The following is a 25,881-nucleotide window of genomic DNA, read 5'->3' on the forward strand; positions in this document are numbered from 1 at the left end:
ATGTAATCTTGTGAGCGAGTAAATTGACATTGGTGACAGTGGTGTTTAACACCAGCTACGTCCATGCAAAATATAGCAACGTATCATTAAGTTGCAAAAACGTTTGAAAAGTGGCACAGGTCTTTAGGCTTGATTATTTGCATTAACATGATGAATCTATAAAAAGCAATACGGCACAAAAATATTTCTGAAAAATAATATAACTTCACTTCATTTGAACGTGTAGTGCTCTGCCATTTTCAAGAACCCGCCCAGTGAACGCAGAGTATTGTGGGTAGTTTTGGCTCATCTAGGATGCAGCGATGCATCCTTGAAAAATCTCGGAATTCTCAAAAACAAAGGACGCAAAAATGGCGCGGCTTTCGAGTGTCCTCAACATTGGAACAGTGCTTGTCGGCGTTCTATGACGTAGCGTCCTTAAAAGGGCGGCCGTTGAGCATGCTTCCTTGACATTGGGAAGCAGCCCTAGCCTAGGCGAGCCAAAACGACCCACAATCCACTGCGTTCACACGCTGCACGGGATATAAAAAATGGCAGAGGGAAAGCAGTGCACGTTCAAATGTAAGTGAAGTTATATTAAAGTTTTCAGAAATATTTTGTGCCGTATTAGTTTTTATAGATTCATCATGTAAATGCAAATATTCAAGCTTAAAGGCACCCAGTGCAACTTTCGAGGCTTAAAAATAAACATTCAATTCCTAGTCTTTTTTACACGTAGTAAGTTTCAATAACTCCATACCATTACATACTGACATTTAAGCAGCAAAGATGAGACGTCGTTGTGTGGTGAGAACTGATACAAAATCGATAACAACAACAATGCCGCCATTTTCTTTATTTTTTGTAACCTACAATAAATAAAGCAGGCTTCCAGTCAATGGAAAAATGGCTTCTCCCCACCGGCGATTGTTCTTGTTTACGATTTTCTATCAGTTCTCACCACACAACGACGTCTCATCTTTGCTCCTTGAATGTCGATATGTAATGGTATGGAGTTATTGAAACTTACTACGTGTAAAAAAGACTAGAAATTGAATGTTTATTTTTCATTGAATGTTTACATAAAGTTGCACTGGGTGCCTTTAAGGCCGGTGCCACTTTTCAAACGTTTTTGCAACTTAATGATTGTTGCTATATTTTGCATGGACGTAGCTGGTGTTAAACACCACTGTCAACAATGTAAATTTACTCGCTCACAGTATTACATTATTTACGTATACCTATTTATGTTTGTGTTTAATCATTTTTTTTAGGGTCAGCCCACCAAACGGAGGCTTTTGTGCACCTTAGGGTGGCGCACAAACATGTTGTCAAATAAATGCAACACCGATCATTTGCAATGTTTGTAATTTGTAATGAACGTGGATAATTGTATTTTATATAATATACTTATGTTCAAAGTACTGGTAGATTGTAGGTATATATGAATGAATCAGATCAGTTAAATAATATATCAGAATAAATGCATGATTATCATCACTTTCTTTGTCTTTTTTCCCCTGCATAATAGTAATCAACCATACTGTAAATGTGATGCATGAATTAAGTTCTCAGACAATTTCACTTAGTTTTATAAAAATTGAATGGATTTTTTTTTTAATAAAGACAATTCGATCAACCGCAACAAAGCTTTTGTGACTTCTTCAAAGAGGCTCCATGCGAAGGAGACATGACTGCATTCATAACAGACAAAAGTCAAAAAAATATCGATCAACTTGATTGCTGCCATGTTTTATTCATAAGCGCACTTGTGTTTACAAGCGTAAACGCAGTATTACGCTTGTAAAAGCGCCGCTTCCACACTAGCAAGTCGTTCCAAAGTCCGAACGTTACAAATGCTAGGAAGCACTCGAGCTAGCACTCTAGTCTCATCTCCGTAGGACGCGACTAGCAAGGACGCGTCCTAGCAAGGCTGCAGCCTTCACATTGGGAAACAGCCCTGCAATTTTCAAGATCCCGCGCAGTGAACGCAGAGGATTGTGGGTAGTTTTGGCTCGTCTAGGATGCAGCGATGCATCCTTGAAATCTCGGAATACTCAAAAACAAAGGACGCGAAAATGGCGCGGCTTTCGCGTGTCCTCAACATTGGAACAGTGCTTGTCGGCGTTCTATGACGTAGCGTCCTTAAAAGGGCGGCCGTTGAGCATACTTCCTTGACATTGGGAAACACCCCCTGGCTCAGGTTTTTGCTGGACATAACATATCTCCACAACTACAAGGGCTATAGGCCTACATAAAACCTTTGAGGTTGTTCCCCAAGTGGAATATTCCATGTGGAAGCTACTGTGAAAGAGGGATTAATAATAGAATACAACATAAATATACGTTTTCATTTCTGCCACGTTTTAGACCCTAAACAGAAAAAGTTGAATGGGATTTGACGGATCTACATTTCTAGAGGTTTTCGACTTCTTTCTAAAAATATAAAATGTACCTTGAAGAGTTTGACTCATTCAAATCAAATTTTATACATCAAGCGGTGTGTAATTTGTGGAAAATATGTAATCCTAAAAGACTGTAACGCCAGTCAACATTAGTTAACTGTCATTAACTATTCATATGTATGGGCACCTGCTTATTATGGCTTGTACATTATTTGTTATTATGGGGGTTACTCATAAGGGACTTGGTAAAACAATGTTTTCATCAGTCTAGGTTACGGTTTATTCACGTTCACTTGGGCTGATGCAATGGGCAAAAGTGTGGTCCCAATTCTACTAGGACCACACCTTTAGCGGGGCTCAGTCCCTAATGAGAGTGTGACAAAGTAAATGGACTCTTTCAGAGTTATTTCAACAGAGTAAGATGCCCCCCAGTGTTGGTGAAATATGTTGTAGTTAAAAAAACGATAGTTCTATTACATGTAGGCTACACCCTCTAGGCTTCTTCTTATGCGCTTGACCTGTGTGCCCTCATCATAATCACACCATGCCGGGGGACTGTTTTAGGCCTCTGTGGTCGCCCCGGTGGACTACTATTTTCCAGCTGTTTTCCCCCTTCAAGCGCTACCTACAGCAGCCGATGACCCGTCTTCCATGAAGGCGCCGTTGATGGTCTTCACCGAATTCACCAGGGTGGAGGGCTGGACCACCACACAGGCGAGGGGGATATCTCACCTGGAGTCAATCCTGGCAGCGCTCCTCTGTCCGGGCACCGGATTGTGTCCGGAGGCACTAGCCGCTGCCTCCCGACCAACAGCTTGCCTCTTTGTGGCACAGATCGTATGTCTGTGCCTGTGCTTGCTGTGAACAACATGGCTGTTCTCTCCACTGCCCTTTCAACTATGTCAGTTGGAAAAGAGTCATTCTGGCTGACGACGTGGAGAAGTTGTCCGGAATCTCTGACGCCATCTTGCAGCTGTGCCATTCAGTGGTGGTGACAGCTGGACAGCAAAGGACATGGGCTACCATGGGCCACGGGGGGCCATGTCCAGGTTCTGCTGGCTATATGGATGGGCTATTCAGAGTCAATTCACAGAGGTCCTGGCCCACCAGCAATCCTTTCCCATTCTGGACATTCACGTTTTCATCAAGTCAGTTGCTGCGAGGAAATTCAGAATGCTTACGTTCGTTTTTTTTTTGCTTCGTTGTGTAAGAGAGGGCAATTGGTTCACATCCCTGGAAATCAAGGAGGCTTACTTCCGAGTCCCTATTCTCAAGGCTCACAGGACATTTCTCTGCATTGCCTTCATGTGCCTGGCATTCGGTTACTCTCTGGCCCTGTGCACCTTCTGAAAGCTTATGTGCTGAAGCTTTCCATGGTGATGAAAGTGATTGTACATTTCTCTCACCTGGGGCGCAGCTGCTTGTTCTGATCAGAAAAGATAGAGTTTCAGCGGCGGCTTACACAAACAAACAGGGGGGAGTGGGTTCCACAGCAGTGGTCGAGCTCTGGCTTTGAGCTCATCAGAACCTGCTCAGCCTAAGAGCCCTGCATATCAAGCATGCCCAGAACTTTGGGGTGGACCTCTTGTCTCGTGGTGATCGTCGCCGAGACGAGTGGCGGTTACATCCCGACATTGTCAGACTGATCTGGGCTAGGACCTGTTCGCGTCCAGAGAGAACATCCACTGCAGGATGTGGTTCTCTCTCAGCCCAGCCCGTTGGGTCGATAGCACACATGGGATGGCCACAGGCTCCCTGCTATGCTTTCCTTCTGCTTCAGCTGAATCACCCTCTTCTAGAGCGGATCAGACTGGACAAATTCTTGTGCCCGTTCTGGTGGCCAAGGAGAGCCGCTCAGCTCCGTGGATCCCAAAGCTTGCAGCGCTCTCGGGCAAGGCGACCCTCGGGCACGGCGCCCTCGCCGGTCAGCTTTCACAAGCGCATCCGATGGCTGGCTTCTTCTAAAATTTTGCCTGCACTATGTCAACACTACGAGTGCCCGCGCGCCTTCCACTTCCTCCCTATTCACTGTGAAGTAGCCCACTAAGTGGTGGGACAGAAAACACGGATTCTTGCCTAAAGCTAGACATGTTAAAGGCCGTGTTGCAGAGTTTATTTCCCAACAAATTTGTGCAATTTGCTTGTTGGTATTTAAGATTTAAACTGTTATTTATTGTATTTAATGTTGTTAAGTATCACAAAACGGAATGTTATACGAAAAAGGTGGTACTATTTTAGCGGTTTGCTATTTATTCTCATTTCCCCCAGAATGCATTGCATGACGTCACGTTTGGGAGACACGGACCATGTACAGCACTATGGTTAAAAATGGCAACAACAAAAAGTGATACAGTTGAAAATATCCATTAGGTAAAGTACAATGACATAGTTAAAAGAACAACAAAATACTGCATAATGCAGTTATTGTAATGCAGTATATATAGTACTATGGTATCGTAATTGTAGTATTCTATAGCAAAATAAAAGTATAATAAAAGTTCTGTAATTTACTTCAGTAGATTGTAATTCATGAAGTAAACTGCAGTGTTTCCCCCACGTTCACACAGCAGCGGCGCGTCGCCGCTGCTGAATTTTCTCCGCCGCTGCAATAAAAATCCTTCTCCTAATTTTTTATTTATTTTTTTTACGTAGCTCCTTTTAGAAAATGTACAGCGCGTAATGTCAATGGCGCAGCATGCGGCACATCGTCACGTAACCAACATCAAAGAAGAAAAATAGTATTTTTCTTCTTTGCCACAACTGCCACACTCGCTGTGTATTTTTAAAATACACAGCGAGTGTGGCAGTTGTTGGCAGCTACCCTACACGGTTGCAAAGTTACATTGATTCTAGCAGTAGCGAGTGAAGCGGAAAGATCGAAGAAGGTAGGAAAGAGAGAGACAGACAGAGAGAGAGAGAGACAGACAGAGAGAGAGAGAGACAGACAGAGAGAGAGAGAGAGAGAGAGAGAGAGAGAGAGAGAGAGAGAGAGAGAGAGAGAGAGAGAGAGAGAGAGAAAGTAAGTTGCTAAAATGTGTCGCTACATGACCACCAGTGTTAAAGGGTTAGGGCTAACCCAATAATTTTATTGTATCTATAAACCGCAACCTCCGTGCCATTTTTCCTCTAGTATTGTGTGTGTGTAGCCTAGGTATTTTCGGGAACTTTGAAAAATTAATCCATACTGTTAGATCCGATGTTGTTCTTTATTGCCATATAAAATCCGTTTTCATCGCGTATTCTAGTTAGGGATTTATGCTAATCGCCTGTAAGCATGTGGCCATTAGCATAAATGCAGGGAAAAAACCTAAGGACTTCTTAAAAGATCATGAATAGTTTATATTATGTATAACTTATATTTATTTTATAATTTTCTCATCACTTTTTGACTCCCAAGACTAAGAAGAAGTGTTTTAAGCAATAACAAGCTTATCATCGCTCTCTTGTCCTCTTCCCCTGACTCTCACTGTCTCACAAAGGAGCTGAGCTCACCTGAGGTCTATTTGTAGTGCTGAGGCTCACACTGATTGGTATTCAATTAGCTTTATTTTTTATTTTTCATGTGTGTGAGTCTGTGTTCTTTTCAAATTTTAGTTAGGTTTATAATTTAAAAAGATGTGTTTTGCCCATTGTTGCAGGAGATTTCATTTTTGAACAAAGTGTCTTATGTAAAAAACAGTTATGCTTTGGGCATAGCAACCATGTTTAGTGTTTAAGCATTAGGCAAAAATCTGTAAATAAATTGTGCAAATTATATTTGCGTTGTGGCATTTTTTGTTTAAATATTACGGTACTATACAAAAATATAATCTGTAAATGAAGACACAAAAGGCAAAGTTACAACACCAATAATCCCATCGACAGTAATACACAGGACTGTTTGAATAGGATTTAAGTGCATATTCTCCTCTCAAAGTGCACCAGATTCATGCATTCCAATGTAAAGGGTACAAAAAAATTCGGCCGGGGGGCAGAATTTCGGACCCGGACCCCCCTAGAGGCATCGGGGACCACACCACCGCTGCTGAAAAAAATCCTGCGGGAAACACTGAACTGTAGTATAATGTAGTATACTGTAGTAATAAAACTGCAGTTTTCTGTGGTATACCATAGTTTACTGTAGTAGTATATATGTGGTATACTGTAGTAATAAAACTGCAGTTTTCTGTAGCATACTATAGTTTACTGTAGTAAAACTACTATAGTAAGGTTCAAAAACACTACAATATTTACTATAGTATATATAGGGTGTACTGTAGTTTATTTACTATAGTAAACTATAGAATTTTCTGTAGTATACTATAGTTTACTATAGTAAGGTTAAAAAACACTACAATATTTACTATAGTATATATAGGGTATACTATAGTTTATTTACTATAGTAAACTATAGAATTTTCTGTAGTATACTATAGTTTACTGTAGTAAAACTACTATAGTAAGGTTAAAAAACACTACGATATTTACTATAGTATATATAGGGTATACTATAGTTTATTTACTATAGTAAACTATAGAATTTTTTCATGTGGGAAGTAGCTTTGTGGGCGGTTCTATGCCGATGTTGCTATTTTTTGCAGTGTTTTTGCGCGTTTGCAGTCTCCGATGAGACAGATGCATGACCACATGAATTTCAAACTTCAAATGGCTCAGTTTATGGCCAAATAATATGGCTTAATTCACACATGGAATAGCGTTTTCTTCCATAACTTCAGTCCTCAAATAAATTTCGGCAAAGAAAACTTAACACACATATGATATGCGGTAACTGTGGTGCTATTTAATGATATACCTAATACATTAACAAACATGCTTGAGCTGCTCCCCCCGCGACCCGACCCCGGATAAGCGGACGAAAATGAGATGAAAATGAGATTAACAAACATCGTTTCTTACCAGTATTGTATGCATTATCGTTATTGACTTGTGTTCCTAATATGCATGTGTCCCCCCGTTTATATACATTACCATGGATGGACTGTATTATGCATTACGTGTTTAGTTTGCGTGTGTTTAAACAGATGAACGCACACACGCGCGCCCGCATTCATTAATTATTTGACACACACGCGCGAGCCTGCATTCATTCATTCTTTTTAACACTCACGCACGGTAAAACAATGTTTTTCTCACAATCAAATACTCATCAATCCTAAAAGTTATGGGCTCCCACCCGCTCTCACGCAAAGAATTGTACTTTTTAGTCCCGCTCCCGCCCGCATCTATGATATTATAACGAGCCCGCAAAATGCACTTTCTGTCTCTGGAAAGCCCTGTCCATTGGCTTGGAAAAAATGAGCGAGGCTACCAGTATTGGTAACATATTCATTGGTAAGCCTGCATGTTTTCAACCATACAAAACATTAAATAAGTAACTGAAACACGAAACAGTCACATATTAAAAAAATAAAACAGTAAAAGAAACAGCTGGTGCTTCGACCATGAAGGAAAAGTTGTTGGAAAAGTAGGTTTTGCTTATTGATGAGGGCCACACGCGTCTCTGCTTAATTAAAGATTAACATAAAAACAGCCCTAGGCATTACTTAACCTACAAAGGAACATTTGTAAAACGTAGCCTATCATTCTTATCTAGCCTATAGGCTACTATAAGCCATTCATTTAAACATTTGAAATGTGATTACAAAACACAGTCCCATATTATGAACAACATTATATTGACAATAATAGGCTTATAGTAACTCAGCAGGTCGGTATGTCTAAATGAAAATGATCAAAATAAAGGTAAAACAAACAGCTGCTGCATAGGCTATCGGGTTCTATTAATAACCATGAAGAAAAAGAAGGTTGTTTACTGATGAGGGCTACAACACACTGCGTCTCTGCTCCAGTATGCGACCACATATGCTGAAAGCCCGTTCGGATGGTGCGCTGGAGCCTGGAACACATAGTACATGGCGTGCCATTTACTATGGGAGGATATCTTTGGGTTGGTGTGATTCGGATGCATCCAGTTAGACTTTGAAATAGTCCGCTAACTCGGAATCTAAAGACTGCGAGTCAGTACCCGTAGCACCTACATCTTCACCTCTTTAGGTGGAGGTGGCTCAGAATCTTCCTCAGCTTGGACGTAATCAAACCCCAAAGTCATCAATCAGCTCTTTGACAGCTTCAGTCACATATTATCTGTCATTCTCATCAATCATCTTAAGATGACACAGTTTGGGAGTCAGGAATGTTGCTACTTTATAGAGCATGTTGATTCCATTTAGGGCAAGGCTACTTGGTTACATCAGTTCGTCGGCATTGTACACAAGCAGATGTGATAACCTTGAGTAGCGGGTCAGCCTTTGCCACTTCCTACTGTTCTCTTAACTTTACGGACCAAGGCAGAACAAGTGCTGCACTTAAGGCTGTATTGTCCGACTCCAGGTCATTCGTTGCGTCTTTGAAGGGTTTGAGAAACGCCACCAGGTATCCAAGAGTGTGCTTATTGATCCAGCCTACTTTGTCATACTGGTTATTATCAAGCAGGATTGTTGTGACATCATCATACTGCTGTGAGACAGAATCCAGCATGTCCACAGTTTTCCATCTTGTCTCCACTGACTGTTTGAGAGACTTCGTCAGCTTGACTTGCAGGCCAGAATGTTTAAAATAGCCAGAGCCGGACAGTAACGGAGTACATTTACTTGAGTACAGTACTTAAGTACAATTTTGAGGGATCTGTACTTTACTCGAGTATCATTTTTGGGGAGTACTCATGACTTTACTCAAGTAAATTTGAGAGGCAAATATTGTACTCTTTACTCCGCTACATTTCTATCCATAACCTTGAGTACCCATTACTTCTTCTAAAAAATAAAAAAGGAAGGAAGCTGTGTACTCTGTCCGCCTCTGAAAATAGCTGACCAGTTTCTTCGCGTTGGTGATAAGCTGGGCCGCTTCGGGGACTTGGCCCATCACAGCAGGCGAGAGAGCATGTGAGAGAACTGAGTTCAGTACATGGGCGCTACAGTTCAGTCTTGTGAATCCACGTAGGGACGCAACCATGTTTGCTCCTCTATCCGTGACAAAAACTATTTTCTTCCCCAAAAGCAAACAATCAATTCCAAAAACGATTATGTTCTGAAATAATAAAGCCTGAATGTTTTCACCTGTCTTTGAGGTGCCTTCATCAAATGGGGCAGAAAATAGCACTCTAGATTGTAGATTGTAGTCTGAAACAATGTTTTGTATGGTGGCTGACAGGAAAGAGGTTTTGCGAAATGTTCCTGTCCATACATCAGTGGTCACAGCACATCCGTGTTTCACAATTGTCTCACTTATATCATCGACAACAACCCTTCTAAATTTGTGTGCCCTGTCATCTACATGGCGTGACACAGTTGTTGGATTGGGCAGAATATCTCTCACACCATATCTGCCTATAGTGGCTGCCGTGTCAAATAAGTGTTGTGTCAATTGAATTAATCCATCACCAGCAATGCTGTCATATGGACGGAGGTCAGAAGAAACAGTCCACACATTTGTCTATTGTCTTCGCCTTTAGAGCACCTGTAACTTTCGAGTTGTTTCCCATGAACTCCAACAATCTTTTTCCTTTCAAGACTGCAAATACATGACGCTTCAGGCCTGATGTCCCAGATTTGTGTCCGTTGTATGTCAACACCTTCTGACAATTATCGAAACAGGCAAAAGGTCATTGATTCCCCTCTCCATCATGCACAACCAAAAACAATTGCCAAATGTCTGATTTCAAGTTTCGTGATTTTTTTGTACGGAGATTTGTACATGAGCTTTAATTTTTTGTCCCGCGCCGCACTATTTTGCGTCACGTCCCAGAGTGCAGACCTCTAGTCTACAGTGTCAAATGCAGCACTGAGGTCTATTAACATTAGTCTGCCTGATTGGAGAGAGTTGTTAACTATTTGCAATATATCTCTTACTAGGCAGTCAAAAACATTCTAAAAGATTTTGGTAGGTAAAGTATCAAGGCAACAGGTGGATGGCTTTAGTTGTGTCACTGTTTCCACAAGAGTTTTTGCTTTTACTTTTGCCTAAACAGGGTGGTAGTCCAACATTTTTGTTTGCCTTCAATTTTATCAGCATAAAATTCTGCAAACTCATTGCATTTCTGCGTGAAATGGAGATCAGATGGAATTTGTGTTGGGGGGGTTGGTCAGTCTGTCAACCGTTGCAAATAGTATTTTTGCATTATTAGCATTGGTTTCAATGAAATTGGAGATAAATGTTTCTCGAGCACTTCTTAAGTCTAAATTGTAGGCACGGAGGCTCTCTTTATAGATGTCATGGTGAATATGAAGTTTTGATTTACGCCAGATGTGTTCAACCCAATGGCGGTTCTACACGGGGGCCTACGGGGGCCGTGCCCCTGTAGACATGTCCCTGGCCCCCCTGTGCCCCCCCCCGTGCTGGCCAAATAAAACAATTGTGATTTTACTGATTTTACGGCCCTAATGCAACTCAACGTTCTACACAGGCAAATAAGAGGGGCGCACCCAAACACTGTGGTGCTGCTGCTGGGTGAATGAGAGCTCAGCAACTACTCTTCAAGAAAGGAGCCACGATTACTCGAAGGTAAGAGCAAGCTAAGCAAAACTATTTCATTTTGTCAGTGACTTATTGTTCTTGCACATAACCGTGTAACTGTAGTTCCTCACACTGATGAGGAAATTAAGTTTGCAAATGTCTAGTCTCGATATATTTAGAAACTTAATCATATCTAAGCAAACTCATCGAAGCAGAAGCGAGTATCCAAATGTCAGTAGGTCTAGGCTACAGCTATCATGAAATGAGGAAAGAACAGTAGAAAAGGGAAGTTTTCTAAAAGGGAAGAACACAGTTTCGCCAGACTAAAACTGATAAAAATAAAAAGGAAATTGCACATTGTTTCGCCCTTCGTTGTACCCTGGAGTTTAAAAAAAAAAATATATATATAAAAAATCATCAGTATTAAAATTGTAGTCACCAGTTATAACTAGACAGTCAAAGTCTGTGGAGATGCTAAACAGTAATTCTGTAAAGTCATCGAAAAAAAATTGCGTTTGAGTATGTGGGTGGCCTGTAAATAATTAATAGGAGAACTCTGGGGGTGCATTTCAATACAGCACAAAGGTATCGAATGCTGGAAAATCACCAAATAACATCTGTTTCCCCTGAAACACATTTTTAAATATAGCAGCAACCCCTCCACCTCTTTTTCCAGATCTACAAACATCAAAAAAATTATAGTTGGGAGGAGCTGTCCATCCATGTTTCAGTTAAAAACATAAAATCCAGTTTAGAAGTGGTAATAAAATCATTAACTAAAAATGATTTGATACTAAGAGACCTAACATTTAGTTGACCCATCCTGAAGGTGTTGTTGATAGGCTTTAAGGTTGTTTTTGGTTTGGAGGGAATAGGTATGAGATTTGTGAGGTTGGCAGTTTGTCTAAGTTTCCCTTTGTTTACTCTTAGTGGTTACAGCAGGAATGCAAAAGTAGCCATGTTATCAGGTAGGCAACCTTGGGTTCAGCAGATAATGCGAAACTTCCTTTATACTGTGTCTACGGCTGAACCCTTTTTTGTCTCATTAATACTCAGGACTTCTATCAGTACAGTGGGGGGGGGTGGGGCGCCCTCCGCTTGGGTGTCATCAGCCTGTGGCCATGAGGTGGCGATGTTATCATTGACATAGATGCAAGTTTGATGCCAACATATTCCAGTTTCTTAAATTCAGCTGGAAAATTACAAAGGGAGGACACAGTGGAGCTGGAGATGTTTTTGTGGCTATGGGAGAGATGAGGCTGGAGGTCATCGTCGATGGGGGAAGGCAGAGGAAGGGGGTGGCCGTTCCTCGCCAAGCCAGCATCAGCGACGGGGGAAGGCATGGTGTCGTTGGCATCGGGCGGGTCTCTGTGGTCTCTCTTCAAGGTCTGTGGTCTGTCTGCTATCTGTGTGTCAGATAGTGGCAGAGTAGATGTGTGGGGGAGGCTGTAGTCTCACTTCTTCTCAACCTGTGATCTGACTGTGGCCTGTGTGTCAGACCATGGCAGGGTAGATTTGTGGGAGAGCGAGAAGAGAAGATTGTCCCTTAACAGTTTTGAGCCTAACCTGTTTGGGTGTAGGCCATCTGCTCTGAAAAGAACAAGAGCGCCCCCCTGAAAAAACGTGCTTCACTTGTTACAGATTTTGTTTGAGCTTGGCTTCCTTTTTCCCAGATTCAGCAAATAAACACCCCTTCAAAATGCACTGCAATTTTCATTTCACTTTTTTCCACATATGTACAATTTGAATAATATGTTAAATCGACATCATATATCTAAATATACATCTTAGAGATTAAGTTATATATCTTAGAGATTTAGGATTCTCCAAATCCTAAATCGAAATGCTAAATCTGAAGCTAAATCTTATATATAAATCTAAATCTTGATATCTAAATCTAAATCTTGATATCTAACTCTAAATGCTAAATCTAAATCCTAAATCTATATCTTACATCTAAATCCAAAATCTAAATCCTAAATCCATGCAAGATATGCTAATTATCATACATATACTAATTGGTTCTGACTCCTAACCATCATCTTTCGGGGGGCGGTCCCCCCTGCTTTGGGCAGGACACGCTCTGTTATTCAGACAATGTGTGTGGCTGCTGAATGAGAATGGGCTTTTGAAAAAATATATTATTAGCTCATGTTATGATTAGGTTATCATTTGGATTAAGGGAATGTAATGGTTCTATAAATAAATATATTATTTGAATCATAATCAAAATGTTTAAAGAGATTATAGATATCTTCTAGAGTCAAAAGTCAGTAAATAAATGCATTGTCAACAGAGAATTTTCAGTTAATTATCAAGCGGGGAGCAAATGTCAACACGAAGACTGACAAGCACAACACAAGACAAATTACGGTGTCTCTTCTCTTTTTTGTTTTGGTTGCAAGACAGTAAAATATAAGTTATGCAGGCAATGTGACAGTTCCGGAGTTAGATTTAAATATCTATGTACACAGGAGACGCATACGTTATCAGCAGAACTTCTGCTCCTTTTGTCACACAATTTCTCCTTCAACAATGATTCAGTTTCCAACACATCCACCTATATACAGTTTCTCTATGTTCAACATAACCTTAAACATAGCATTTATCAAAATAACAATTTCCCTTGGTATCGCAGTATGATTAGGTATATAAATAAATAGCAGGTTAAACATAACACAGTAATGAGCAGATCCTAAAGGAGGAATAAATAAATGAACAGTTTATGATAATAGGGGGGAAAAAAACATAACCAAAACTAAATATTTTTCTACACAAGAAACAGCCTATATCTCTTCTCAATAAAATTAAAGCCTCTAGCTATCATTTTATATTATTACAGTGTGAAACCATCCAAGTCATTGCAGTGTGTCCAACCCCTCTATATTAGTAGTCATTTCACCAATGAGGTAAAGATTTTACCAACCGTTAGTTTAGGACAAAATAAATGTATAAACTTCCCATGAACGTACAAGGGGCCGAGGGACATTCAAGCAAAACTGTCCTCCTGCGCATAACCATACGTCGTTTTTCTTAAATTGTTTAGAATAAAAAATTAAATAAAAATGGCTTACAATGGCAATGTGTATTTACATAAGCCATAAATGCCATGCCACATTGACGCCCATAAAAAGGCTTTCCTCTCTTAAAGGGACATGCGCACAGTTTACACACACTGGAGGCGAAGGAGAACACTGCTGAGGAGGCAGCACAGTTCAATTGGCTACTTTAGAATATTTTAATCCGATACAGATCACTCTCTATCCTTCTAAATTGTAGTACATTTTGGCAGAATTCCCCAGAATATCTGATCCCAGAAACGTTATCTGGTCAGTGTGTTTTGCTTTTTTTGGGTGTTTCCTCCAACTCTATCGTGTACGAAGATGAATTAATAACATTTTGAAATTTGAATCCATCTTTTTGTGCAACTCCCCCACGTTGTTTTGTCTGGATCCCTTATTAACGGTGCGTCGAGATGTGTAAAGCAATGCATGTGTCTATCAACCCACAAACCCATTATTTTTAACTGTGTGAGAATAATAGCCAAGGTCATCCACCAAGTCACCAAATGTGTATTTTCTTCTCTTTTTTTGTTAAGGAACTGAAAAAGTACAGTACATTTCTAATGATCAAATTTCCATATCCAACTTCCTTGTGTCCCGAACCCCATTATCCTCAGACGATCCCACCTGGCTGAACCCCGTTATCCTCAGACGATCCCACCTGACTGAACCCCGTTATCCTCAGACGATCCCACCTGACTGAACCCCGTTAACCTCAGACGATCCCACCTGGCTGAACCCCGTTATCCTCAGACGATCCCACCTGACTGAACCCCGTTAACCTCAGACGATCCCACCTGGCTCCGCGCGCGGAAAGTCAATCACGAGAGAACCCAGGAGGGGGGCCAGTGAAAGGCCGAGTTACACTCGCTGGCCTTTGGTCTGCTGGGTTGTTAAATAACCCTCATGAAGACCAATAGGAGACTGTGGAGTGGAGGAGACTCATAAGTCTGTCGTCGGCTCCGGCGTGTCCACTCATAGTCCTCTAGAGAAACCGTTCACCCCTGCTCCTATCCCATATCCCAAGGTTAATGTGCTTTAGACCTCTCCTCTCGATGCCTGGCGGTGAAAAGCGCAGAGATGTGACCCTCAAAACACCCCCCCCCCCCCCCCTGTGTCTGTTGAACGTTAAGAATCAGCAATGATTACCTATATGATGGCTCGTCTTTATGTTTTCACGTTGATAGATCTCTTTTGTCCATATTTTTTACCGCGTCAACGTCTTCTTTTATACATGATACAATACGCAAAAATGGATATGCGCATAATATTGGAAGCATAATGTTGCAGAGGACATGCAATTCGTTTTTTTTTCAGAGTAAACTGCGGGGTTGAAGAGGTGATGTCTCCCCCGGTGTCAGTCGTTGGTCTTTGTCTCTCGCCGGTCACATGACCCTCAGGCCCGCGCCTCCTTCTTGGAGTGGGGTTTGTTTCCCAGCAACGTGTCGATCTCACTGATGGTCTGCGGGGTCATCTGGGTTAAGACCTGCCGTGATCAAAAAAGAGGGACAGTGAGTTTGATCCTTTGTGTTGCACTTAAAACAATAAAGCATTGTGTTTTCTTTGTCTCTCTCTCTCTCTCTCTCTCTCTCTCTCTCTCTCTCTCTCTCTCTCTCTCTCTCTCTCACTCTCCCTCACTCACTCACTCACTCACTCACTCTCTCCCTCTCTCTCTCTCTCTCTCTCTCTCTCTCTCTCTCCCTCACTCACTCACTCACTCACTCACTCTCTCCCTCTCTCTCTCTCTCTCTCTCACTCTCCCTCTCTCTCTCTCTCTCTCTCTCTCTCTCTCTCTCTCTCTCTCTCTCTCTCTCTCTCTCTCTCTCTCTCTCTCTCACTCGCTGTTTACCCTCAGGGCCCCCAGGTTCTCGACCAGCTGCTCAGTGGTGGAGACGCCCAGCAGCACGGAGCTGACCCCTTCACTCCTCAGGCACCAGGCTGGGCACAGCAGATAAGCATGTTGGTGTTCAGGGAGATAAACAGGCTCAGGTGTGGAAGGAAATAAACACCAGTTTAGTGAATTAAACCGGCACAAGTGTGAGGGGAGATAGACACGCTCCAGCGGTAAAGGAGATAAACATGGTTAAGTGCCGTGTAAAAAGAGGTAGGTTGATAAAACACAAATCTGAGCCGCACCCACACTTCACCTAAGAAACTGCTGACAACATTCAGTGCTATTAATGTTTTTCTTTATGTGACGATTGAATGCAGATCTGTGTCTCTGTGAGGAGCAGGTGGTGGGTTAGGGCGTCTTGCTCAAGGAGTCCTACATGTTAGGCTGCATTCGTTGGGGAGTGAACCCATTTGGCTTGGCCTAAAACACCAGGACATTAGACACTGAATAACCTTTGAAGAAAACTATATTGGCGAGGAATACATTTTAAGCCCATAAAAGGGCTTCCCTTTCTCAAAGGTACATGCAAAGGTATTATTAACACACACTGGAGGCAAAGGAGATCACTGCTGAGGAGGCAGCACAGTTTAAACCGCCATTTTTGACAATTGTGGTCTGTTGCAGATTATTATACTCAAACATAAACATGTATCGTCTAGCACTTTGGGATCACAGCATCTGCTAACTGAATGAGTGAACAACAAAGCAACAGCAAGCTAACGGTGGCTGAGGTCGTGGTCCTACCGATGGCGAGCTGCGCTGCGGTGCAGCCCATCCTGTCTGCCAGTAGGTGGAGCTCTTTGATTTTGGCCAGCTGTCTGTGTCCCTCCTCACTGTTCACTCGCTCCTTCAGCCACTGGTACCCCTGCACCCAGGACAAAATGGTGACCATCCTTTCAAACAGTAACATGACCCCACTGTTTGGGCAAACCAAGATATACCACTGCGTGTTACATCATTTTTTTTACATGTTGTAAAATCAACTATTTACATTTTTTTCAAAATAAGAGTTCTGCTTCATCCACAGGTTGTGATAGGATCGCGGCCTAGGACATTGACCCCACTCCTAACTCCCTGACACGGGGTCTCTAACCTTCATGGCGGCCCTGGAGCAGTCGGGGACGCCCTCGCTGTACTTGCCCGTGATGAGGCCACACGCCAGGGGGGACCATGTCATCGCTCCGACCCCTGGGAGCGCACCGTTGGAGAGAGGGAAGACATTAACCAACCAGACACACTGCCCTCTGTTGTTGTCAGAGTCGCCCTCATGTGTTGATCTAACCGCTCTCGATATTTGTCCATCATGAGGGAGGGACAAATCCTTCATGATGACAAATGTAATTATATTACAGGCAGGGAGCTTGTAATATAATAATGGGATAGAAGAGTAATTCTGTGGTATGTTGAGGCTGTTTAGGAAGGAATTGACCGAAGGGTGCGCTGGTAGATCAGGGAGTTGTCTGTCATGTCTACGGGTGGAGGAGGAGTGGCGAACCTATCTTGTGGTAGAGCTCTGGGAGCTGCACCTCCACCTTGTCCCGCTGGAAGTAGTGGTACTCGGCCTGCTCGCACACCGGGGGGATGAGGTTGAACTGCCGCGCCACTGAGTACGCCTCCTATCGGAACATCACACACCCACACGCACGTCAGGGTGCTACCGACGGGAGATAACACACATATCTGTTAGGTTGTTACGGGCTGAGAAGGGCTAAAAATAGTACTGAGCACTGTGCAGCATCTTATCCTGGCTATCTTTGTTGCGTACGGGGAATGGGTTAACCTAGCGATTGTCAGTGCTTGGCACTTGTTTCTCTTTCTCCGACAGCGAAATACTGTTGATTCTCTTTCCTCTGAAAAAATGTACTTGTTGTAAGTCGCTTTGGATAAAAGCATCTAGTAAATGCCCAAAAGGTTAGAGCTGCATACTGTTGAAGTGAAGCAAGCATACATTTCTTGGGTTGCTATGTAGCAACTCCACGGTTGTTGTACCTCATTTTTGTCGGCTGGCCCCACACAGTGTCACTGGTGCAAGCCTCTTCACTGAAAACAACAGTGTCCTATTGATTTCAGTTTTTTGGATAGTCTCAGTGTGCAAGACAAGCACGGATTGAAGTTAAGAGAAGAGTCAGAGATGGCGGAGGGACGTGTTTAGGTGCTAGATTGAAGGAATGTTGTGGTTGAGATCGAGCTTTTTGGGAGCAAAGCAATTCATAACGGCAACAGCCACCAGTGAAACCACCTGTTTACAGTTGGAGTATGGCAAGTCACTGAGTACAGGGCCGTGGTTCAGGTGTGCGATTCCCAGCCGAAAGGTACTGGGGTATGAATCCCCAATGTAGGCATCCATGGGCAATGCATCCTTGTACTAAAATAAATGTTTCTGAATGTACGTCAAGTAGCTTTGAATAAATTACGTAATAGTGTTTAGGTCACCAAACCCGCTCACCATGATCTCCATGGCACTCCAACGAGAGGTTCCCCAGTACATGGCCATCCCCTGGTTGATCACAAACGTCATGGCTCGTACAATCTCTGCAACAAGCACCCAGCGTCAAACAACCCGCACATCATTACAGCACAAACAGCAGCCAACGTCAAATAGACAGTGAGAGACCAATGACGAAAGAGAGTGGGAGAGACCAATGATTGGAGAGAGAAACCGATGAAATTAGAGCTGGAACCATGAGATGAAAGCGAGACCAATGAGGGTAGAGAGAGACCGATGAGAATAGAGCTGGAACCATGAAATGAAAGCTAGACCAATGAGAGGAGAGAGAGAACAACTACTGACCTTCCATTGGACTGTTGACGTCGTTTCTGTTGGCGAAGACAATGTCGACGTACTCCAGCTGTAGTCTGGACAAAGACCCTCTCAGGCCTGGTAGGATGACATCATCGTCACTCGTCAATACTCTTCTACCCTCACTTTACCAACGTAACAACATACAAGAACAATGCTACTTAACTTATCGAATCAAACAGCAGTAAGCTTAGCAGAAATGCATATGACCAATTCTATAACCAAAAGGGTCCAGAAAGAGTATGAATCACAGGGAACCACAAACGTCAACTCATGGCATTTAGGGTTGGAGAATTTAAAAGTGAATCGCATAAACCCCACGCTGTTCCTACAGTGGCCTTTTGGACAGGGGAGGGCCTCTTTGTTCAGGAAACACCACTGCACTCAGGCCCTGCCATTTAGCTTCATGTCCGTATTGATTAATGAGGATTGATGGCTTTCCAGAGCTCCTTTATGACTGGTTTCCTGCCACGGGCCGGCCATTACAGCATCAGCCACAGCAGCGTTATACTGCTGCACAATATTCAACACAGGCTTTGGAAACACCCAGCCAGCCCCCTTTTATCACTGCCTTTTATTTCCCAGAGCTGTATATTCACTTCATTCAGGAGATTCATTGGACTCTACCTTCGATAATGTGTTTTCTGGAGAGTCCTCTCTCTGTCTCAGCTCTGTGAAAGTGGATGAAACAGACCGTTTTTTATTTGCTTCATATCCATCCCACAGAAGAGCAGAAAGGTTGTCGTTGGGCGGTGTACTTACTGGCCGCCCCAGTAGATCTTAGTGGTGATAACGTAACTGGAACGTCTGGAAAGAGACACGAGACGGAAGGGGAGGGTCTTAAGAAGGATGAATAACATATTGTTTGAATAACTCTCAAGATTATTATTAACATGGCCACAAAAAAGACCCTTTCATGCTTTACCCATGATTGTCCAAATTGTACAGTAAAAGGGTACAACCATAGGGCTACTGGGTTACAAAAAGGAAAAGGCCAATTATTATAACAGGCTTTAACTTGAGTATTGTGTGTCGGCAAGTCTGAGTGTTAGCTTGTGTGTGTGTCTGCATGTATTAGCGAGCTTCAACGTGTGTTTGCTTGGGTCATGTTTCGCTGTTACCATGTCATTGTGTTTTATAGCTGCCGTTTGTGCTAGCTTGTGTAATAGTGTGTTAGCGTGTGTCAGAAAGGGTTTGCATGTGTTTTGGGCGTGTTAGCATGTGTCTGTGAGTCAGTGGAGAACGGTGAGTAACATCACCTCCATCCCTTCTTCTTGATGATATTGCCCAAGGTTATTTCCGCCCTAGGTTGGGACGAAGAGAGAGCTGTTACTACCAGTGGTAGAGCGCTTGACATATTTACTAAAAGCTGGCATGCCTACAACATCCATTAGTCCACAATTATGCTAGCAGGTGTTTTGAAAAGCTTTGTGCACTTAATGTTTTACTACGTAAAGATGTTCATTAGAGAGGAAGAAATGTATAACAAATGTAGCAGGTTCTTGAACAGTGACTCATTGATGTGTTAAACGAAACAAACAAGAGAGAGAGCCAAAGGGAGAGAGAGAGACAGACAGACAGACAGACAGACAGACAGACAGACAGACAGACAGACAGACAGACAGACAGACAGACAGACAGACAGACAGACAGACAGACAGACAGCGAGAGAGAGAGAGAGAGAGAGAGAGAGAGAGAGAGAGAGAGAGAGAGAGAGAGAGAGAGAGAGAGAGAGAGAGAGAGAGAGAGAGAGAGAGAGAGAGAGAGAGAGAGAGAGAGAGATAGAGTGAGGGAGATAGAGAGACAGACAGACAGACAGAAAGACAGACAGACAGACAGACAGACAGACAGACAGACAGACAGACAGACAGACAGACAGACAGACAGACAGGGAGCAATTGAGACGCATAGACAGACAGACCGACAGACATAGGGAGAGGGACTGAAAGGGATAGATAGAGAGAGGGAGGGAGGGTGAGCGAGCGAGAGAAAGAGAGAGACGGACCTGCCCGAGGCATACACCTCCGCCGTGTCAAACAGATTCACTCCGTTCTCGTACGCTATGGTCATCAAGTTCTCAGCAGTCTGCAGGAATCAGGTGAGAGGCACAGCCAATCCAGAGCAAGTTCACACCATCCCAGCCAATCCAGAGCAAGCGTACAGTCACTTCATCCTCAATAATAATTTATTTTTTAGTCTGTATATTTATCAGTTATTACAGACACGTTGTCTGTTATGATCACTTTATAAATAACTGCAGGGTTTCTAACCAGTAGGTACAGGCAGACAGGTGCAGACTGAGACCCACACTGAACCTCAAGGGGCTGATTCAGCGTCTCAGCCGCAGGCATAAGGAGAAACCATTCAATCTTTCAACCAATTCACCATTATGAACACACTATCACGGGGAGGGGGCAAAGGAACACAGAATGGCCGCTCGGCGGGACGGCCCCACAGCTCTTACCTCATCAGAGATCTGGGATCCGAACGTGACCCAGGTTCCTGAGCAAGAGGAAGACAGACGGGTCTGCATGAACGGTAACCTTTAATCTACTTGTTTCAACTATTTTATAAGCGTCTCTAGTTATGAATAGGGGTGGGAATCACAGGGTACCTCATGATACGATATGCGATACATGGCCCACGATACCGATAATATTGAGATGCAGCGATTCTGCGATGATCAATATATTGTGAGACAATCCAATAAATCCAATCAATGAATGCAACATAACCGTGAAAAGGTTAAATGCTGGATATCCATCTTTAGTCATGGTCCAAACTTCAGTTTTTCAGTTACTCTGCTTTTGTTTGTTAACTTCCATTCAAGTTTATCTCATTCATGTGTTGAGCGCCACCTTGAGGAGCAATGAAGTAGCGACGGTGGGAGAAGGGAGATCTGTTGAGAGAGCCTTACTTTATCAATTAAAATATCAATATTTGGCGGCAGAGAATCGATTCTCGTGTCACACGAAGACGGGCGACGATATATATCCTTAGCGATGTTTTGTCCCACCCCTATGTGTAAGAACAAAGCGCTGCTCTCTTGTTGGGTAGGAGAACAGAAGCATGATCCTGCTGAACTTTAACGTGTAGTTGCACCAATATGGATTATCTTTGATTTGGCTCTCAGCCTCACTTGTTGGAGGTTGCTCTGGACAACAGTGTGTGTGGAATGTAAATAAATGTGTAAATGGTTTGTCTTACCTAAACCCAGGCAGGAAACTCGTAGTCCTGACTTCCCGAGGTTCCTGTGAAGACGGGGATGGAGGTTTGTTAATAACAATAATGGAAAACCGAATGAAACATGTGGCAAATAAAACCTTTTTTTGCAAAAGCCACCTGTAGGTCTCTATGCTGGCACAATGGGATTTCTTCCCATTAATACAGTGACATCTGTAATACAAAAGTCATGGACATTGATGCATCGTACAAATGCCCACAACCTTGTCTCTCTTCGATGCTCGGCAGAGGCAGCTGTCATTGTAACATCACCTCGATGTGTAGTTACACTTCATGGGTCTCTACCCTGACGTCAAGACCCCCAGCACAGCCTTATGAGACCATCCAATTATTCATGTTTGCGTTTCCTAATGAATACCAGTCTGGCCTTGGCAGGGCAGAAATATATTTCTACATACGGCCGTATGCTAACGCTTCCAAACCAGCACTGATGCTGTGGCTCTCTGCGCTCTTGATTAATCAGGATGGCTGTTTTCCTCTTTAGCATCATTATTCAGTCTGTTTCACATGTGAGATGTGGACGGTCTCGTGCGGCTACCGTCTCATACCTCCGGCGGGTGAACCATGCAGTATAACTCATCCTTTAGGCTTAAGCCACGCTCCCAGGGGTACCTGGAGGCGTGGCCTATAGACGTAGTTCACAGCGTATGTCTGAGCAGTGACCCGTTATGATTGGTGAAGGGAGGACACTGCTCAGTGCACCACATGAGATTATTCTGACGCGTGAACTTTTAAGGGCTAGTAGAGCACGGATAAGATAAGATCAGATAAGATGGCACTTCCCCTGGTGGGAAACAGCAGCAGAAGGGCAGGTAAAAGAGATGCTGAGTATAGACAAAACATTATATAAATTGAGTAAGATACTAAAAGGAAACAAATAATAAACACATAATGTAATAATAAACAATAAACCCATTGCGCCACAGCAATGCATAGTTTGCTGACTACCACAGACCGGCAGCACATCTGCAGTCGCACACGTCGAAGGACCAAAGAAGGAACAGTCTGCTCCGTCCTTTCAGATGGAGGGCCTCAATGCTGTCCTTCAAATACAGTTTGTAGTTGAGGAGCAGTCCCAGGAACCTGTACGGGTCCACCGTCTCGGTTTCCTCCCTCTGGACTGCGATAGGAGTCTTAGGAAGGCTACAACCAGCTCCTTGGTCTTGCCAATGCCGAGCTGGAGGTGATTCTCCCCAGACCGTCGTCTGAGGCTCACTACCTCCTCCTCCTCCTCCTCTTCTTCCTCCTCCTCTTCTTCCTCCTCCTCCTCTTCCTCCTCCTCACGGATGCAGCCCCCGATGGAGGGGTCGTCAGTGAACTGAAGCGGAGGAGATGTGGACGGTACGGTTCCTCTGGGCACGCCGGTCGTTTCCTATTAGCCCGTCTGACAGGCTCCCCTGCAGCCCTGTGGTCGGCTGGTGGGGATCCGTCCTCCAGGCCTCCATTTTGTTTGGGGCCGGACGGGGAAGCCCCCGGGCTCCACGCTCTCTCTATGGGTGAGAAGGCCCCGTGCAGCAGGTGGAGGACGGCGTGGTCCTTGTGGATTTGGGCCTGGTATGCAACAGCACGGGGGTACAGGGAGTCGCTCAGCCAGGGGCCTGAGGAGCTACAGAACCAGTCTCCTAGTCCTGGTATTCACGACATGAGAGGTCAGAGCCACCGGCCTGTCGTCATTAAGAGCACTGCAGGAGGTGTCCCAACGCTGGGGCCCCTTCTTCATCCTCAGGGAGAGGGGGAAGAGGTTCTGGAAGACTCCTGCAAGCTGTCCGGGCCACGGCTATAGCACCCTAGGGTGGTGGTTGCCTGTACCCATTGCTATGTGGCCACAGAGTTTGGATAGCTGTGATGAATGGGCCGGATGGACAGGGAGGGCGATATGTTGTTAGGGTGAACACCGTCTAAATAAAGTACAAGGTCTTTAATTATCTGTATATTTATTGAATAGCCATGACTATGAAAATGGCTGCAGCCAGAGCCATTCAAACGGTATGACTTTATCGAGAGAGTAAGAGGCATCTTTACATGAGAAGAGATGGATTGAAATCTTATTCAAACCCCAACACAGCAGACAATTTACCTTTCTGTTTATTTTTCCAGTTCTACTTTAAGTTTTCTTTCTGTAGTTTTTTGGCTGTTTTTTATATGAAATCACATTTTGACACCCCTGTTTGAAACACCTATCCAAATAAAAACAATATATATAAAAAAAGAAAGATATGTCATCTATTGGCCACAGGAGGGAAGGAGGAAACATCAGAGAACAAAATGATCCCGGTTTTATACTAGCTCTCTCTCTCTTCTCTGCTTGGTTCATCCTAATTAGTCTGCGATGGGAGAAAGAGAGGGAAGAGGAGAGGAGAGAGAGGGGGGGGGGGGGGGGGGGGGGCGTGTTGGGAGAGAGAGGAGACGAAGAGATAGAGGAAGAGCAAGGGAGAGGGATGGAGAGAGAAATGGGAGGGAGTGAGGTTGAGCTAGGGGTAAAGAGAGTAGGGGAGAGAGAGGGATGAAAAGAGTCAGAGGAAGAGGGAGAGGGAGGGGGATGAAAGGGAGACACCAAGAGAGGTGGATAGAGAGAGAGAGGGAGAGAGAGAACGGTAGTCACAGATAGATAGAGAGAGAGAGAGAGAGAGAGAGAGAGAGAGAGAGAGTGCTAGACAGAGAGAGAGAGTGATAGATGGAGAGAGAGAAAGAGAAAGAGAGAGAGAGAGAGATAGATGGAGAGAGAGAGAGAGAGAGTGATAGATGGGGAGAGAGAGAAAGAGAGAGAGAAAGAGAGAGAGAGAGATAGACGGAGAGAGAGAGAGAGCGGTAGTCACAGATAGAGAGAGAGAGATAGACGGAGAGAGAGAGACAGACAGCAGATAGGGAGAGAGAGCGAACAGTGCTGCAGTGGAACTCTAGCTTGTCTGCGTTTCATCTGCCGTGCCGCGCCCCTCTGCCGGCTCACCGATGTCCGCCAAAAATATCCAAATGGAAAGAGACAGACTGTCACAGCGCTTACAATCAGCCGCGGCGTCCTGCCTCTGTCTCCTCCCGGTGTGTGCTGTTAGCCGTCTGTGGACCGTCCACACTATTTATAGATCTATCGCATTTGGGTGATAAGTATGCTTTTGTGTGTGTGTGTGTGTGTGTGTGTGTGTGTGTGTGTGTGTGTGTGTGTGTGTGTGTGTGTGTGTGTGTGTGTGTGTGTGTGTGTGTGTCAATGTGCTCATCGTTCAGTCGTTAACTCAAGGGGCCATGGGTCATTACATAATAGGCTGTCAAAACAACAACCCCTGCCAGCCATAAATAGGGGAGGGGATGTGTAGGACGGATCAGGGACCGACATGTTTGATCGCACTCGTCGACGACCTAAAATAGATCAATTCATAAATAAATCCCACCTTCCCTTCGATTTAGAGGATAAGTCGTGCTTTTTATGCTCGCTTTTAATATTTGGCAAGGTTATAAATGAAGCACCATGAATATATAGAGTGATATATATATATAGTATATATATATGTGTGATTTGCAATTAATGATCAATTAACAAGTCATTCATTGGTCGTGCTTTGCTGGATAGTGTGTGTCCCATCACTGTGGATGGCATTAAGGCATGCATCAAACCCCATTGATTTGAAGGGGAAGGGAATCATTTTTCCCTTCAATTTCCCAGGTGAGATGGAGTGAGATTGATTGTGTCACGGTTGTGCGTGAGCGCGAGCCTCCGTGTGCGCGTGTCTTTCGTGCGCATTGGATGATTGAACATCCGAAGGAGGAAATATTAAAGGCATTACCGACATCTCCTAGGGTATAATAAAAAGGAAATAAGGGAAAAATAAGGAGCCGGGCGAGAGCAAAAAACTGCGTCCGCATTCAGATCCATTCCGTTTGAGTTCCCAGAGTGGACCACAGGGACGGTTCTACGTCTACTTTAATAGTATGCCTGCACCCAGGACGGCATCAGCGCAGAGGAAATCTGCTGTGCTGTGCCACATATCCGACGGG

At 43.7% G+C, this 25,881-nt stretch overlaps 1 protein-coding gene across 1 annotated transcript in view; it reads right to left on the reverse strand.

The window, feature by feature from the left end:
• Window positions 1–13,263: 13,263 nt before the first annotated feature.
• The window catches only part of LOC132461564 (voltage-gated potassium channel subunit beta-3), a 26,231-nt gene continuing 13,613 nt past the window's right edge, over window positions 13,264–25,881 (reverse strand). The window contains 13 exon segments of the mRNA XM_060056752.1: window positions 13,264–15,443; window positions 15,807–15,895; window positions 16,596–16,716; window positions 16,945–17,039; window positions 17,347–17,467; window positions 18,298–18,383; window positions 18,643–18,729; window positions 19,279–19,322; window positions 19,414–19,458; window positions 19,911–19,955; window positions 20,657–20,736; window positions 21,116–21,153; window positions 21,859–21,902. Of these exon segments, the coding sequence (XP_059912735.1) occupies window positions 15,354–15,443; window positions 15,807–15,895; window positions 16,596–16,716; window positions 16,945–17,039; window positions 17,347–17,467; window positions 18,298–18,383; window positions 18,643–18,729; window positions 19,279–19,322; window positions 19,414–19,458; window positions 19,911–19,955; window positions 20,657–20,736; window positions 21,116–21,153; window positions 21,859–21,902 (985 nt within the window). The 3' untranslated portion in view covers window positions 13,264–15,353.

This window comes from Gadus macrocephalus, chromosome 7, assembly GCF_031168955.1.
Source record: "Gadus macrocephalus chromosome 7, ASM3116895v1".
Taxonomy (NCBI): domain Eukaryota; kingdom Metazoa; phylum Chordata; class Actinopteri; order Gadiformes; family Gadidae; genus Gadus; species Gadus macrocephalus.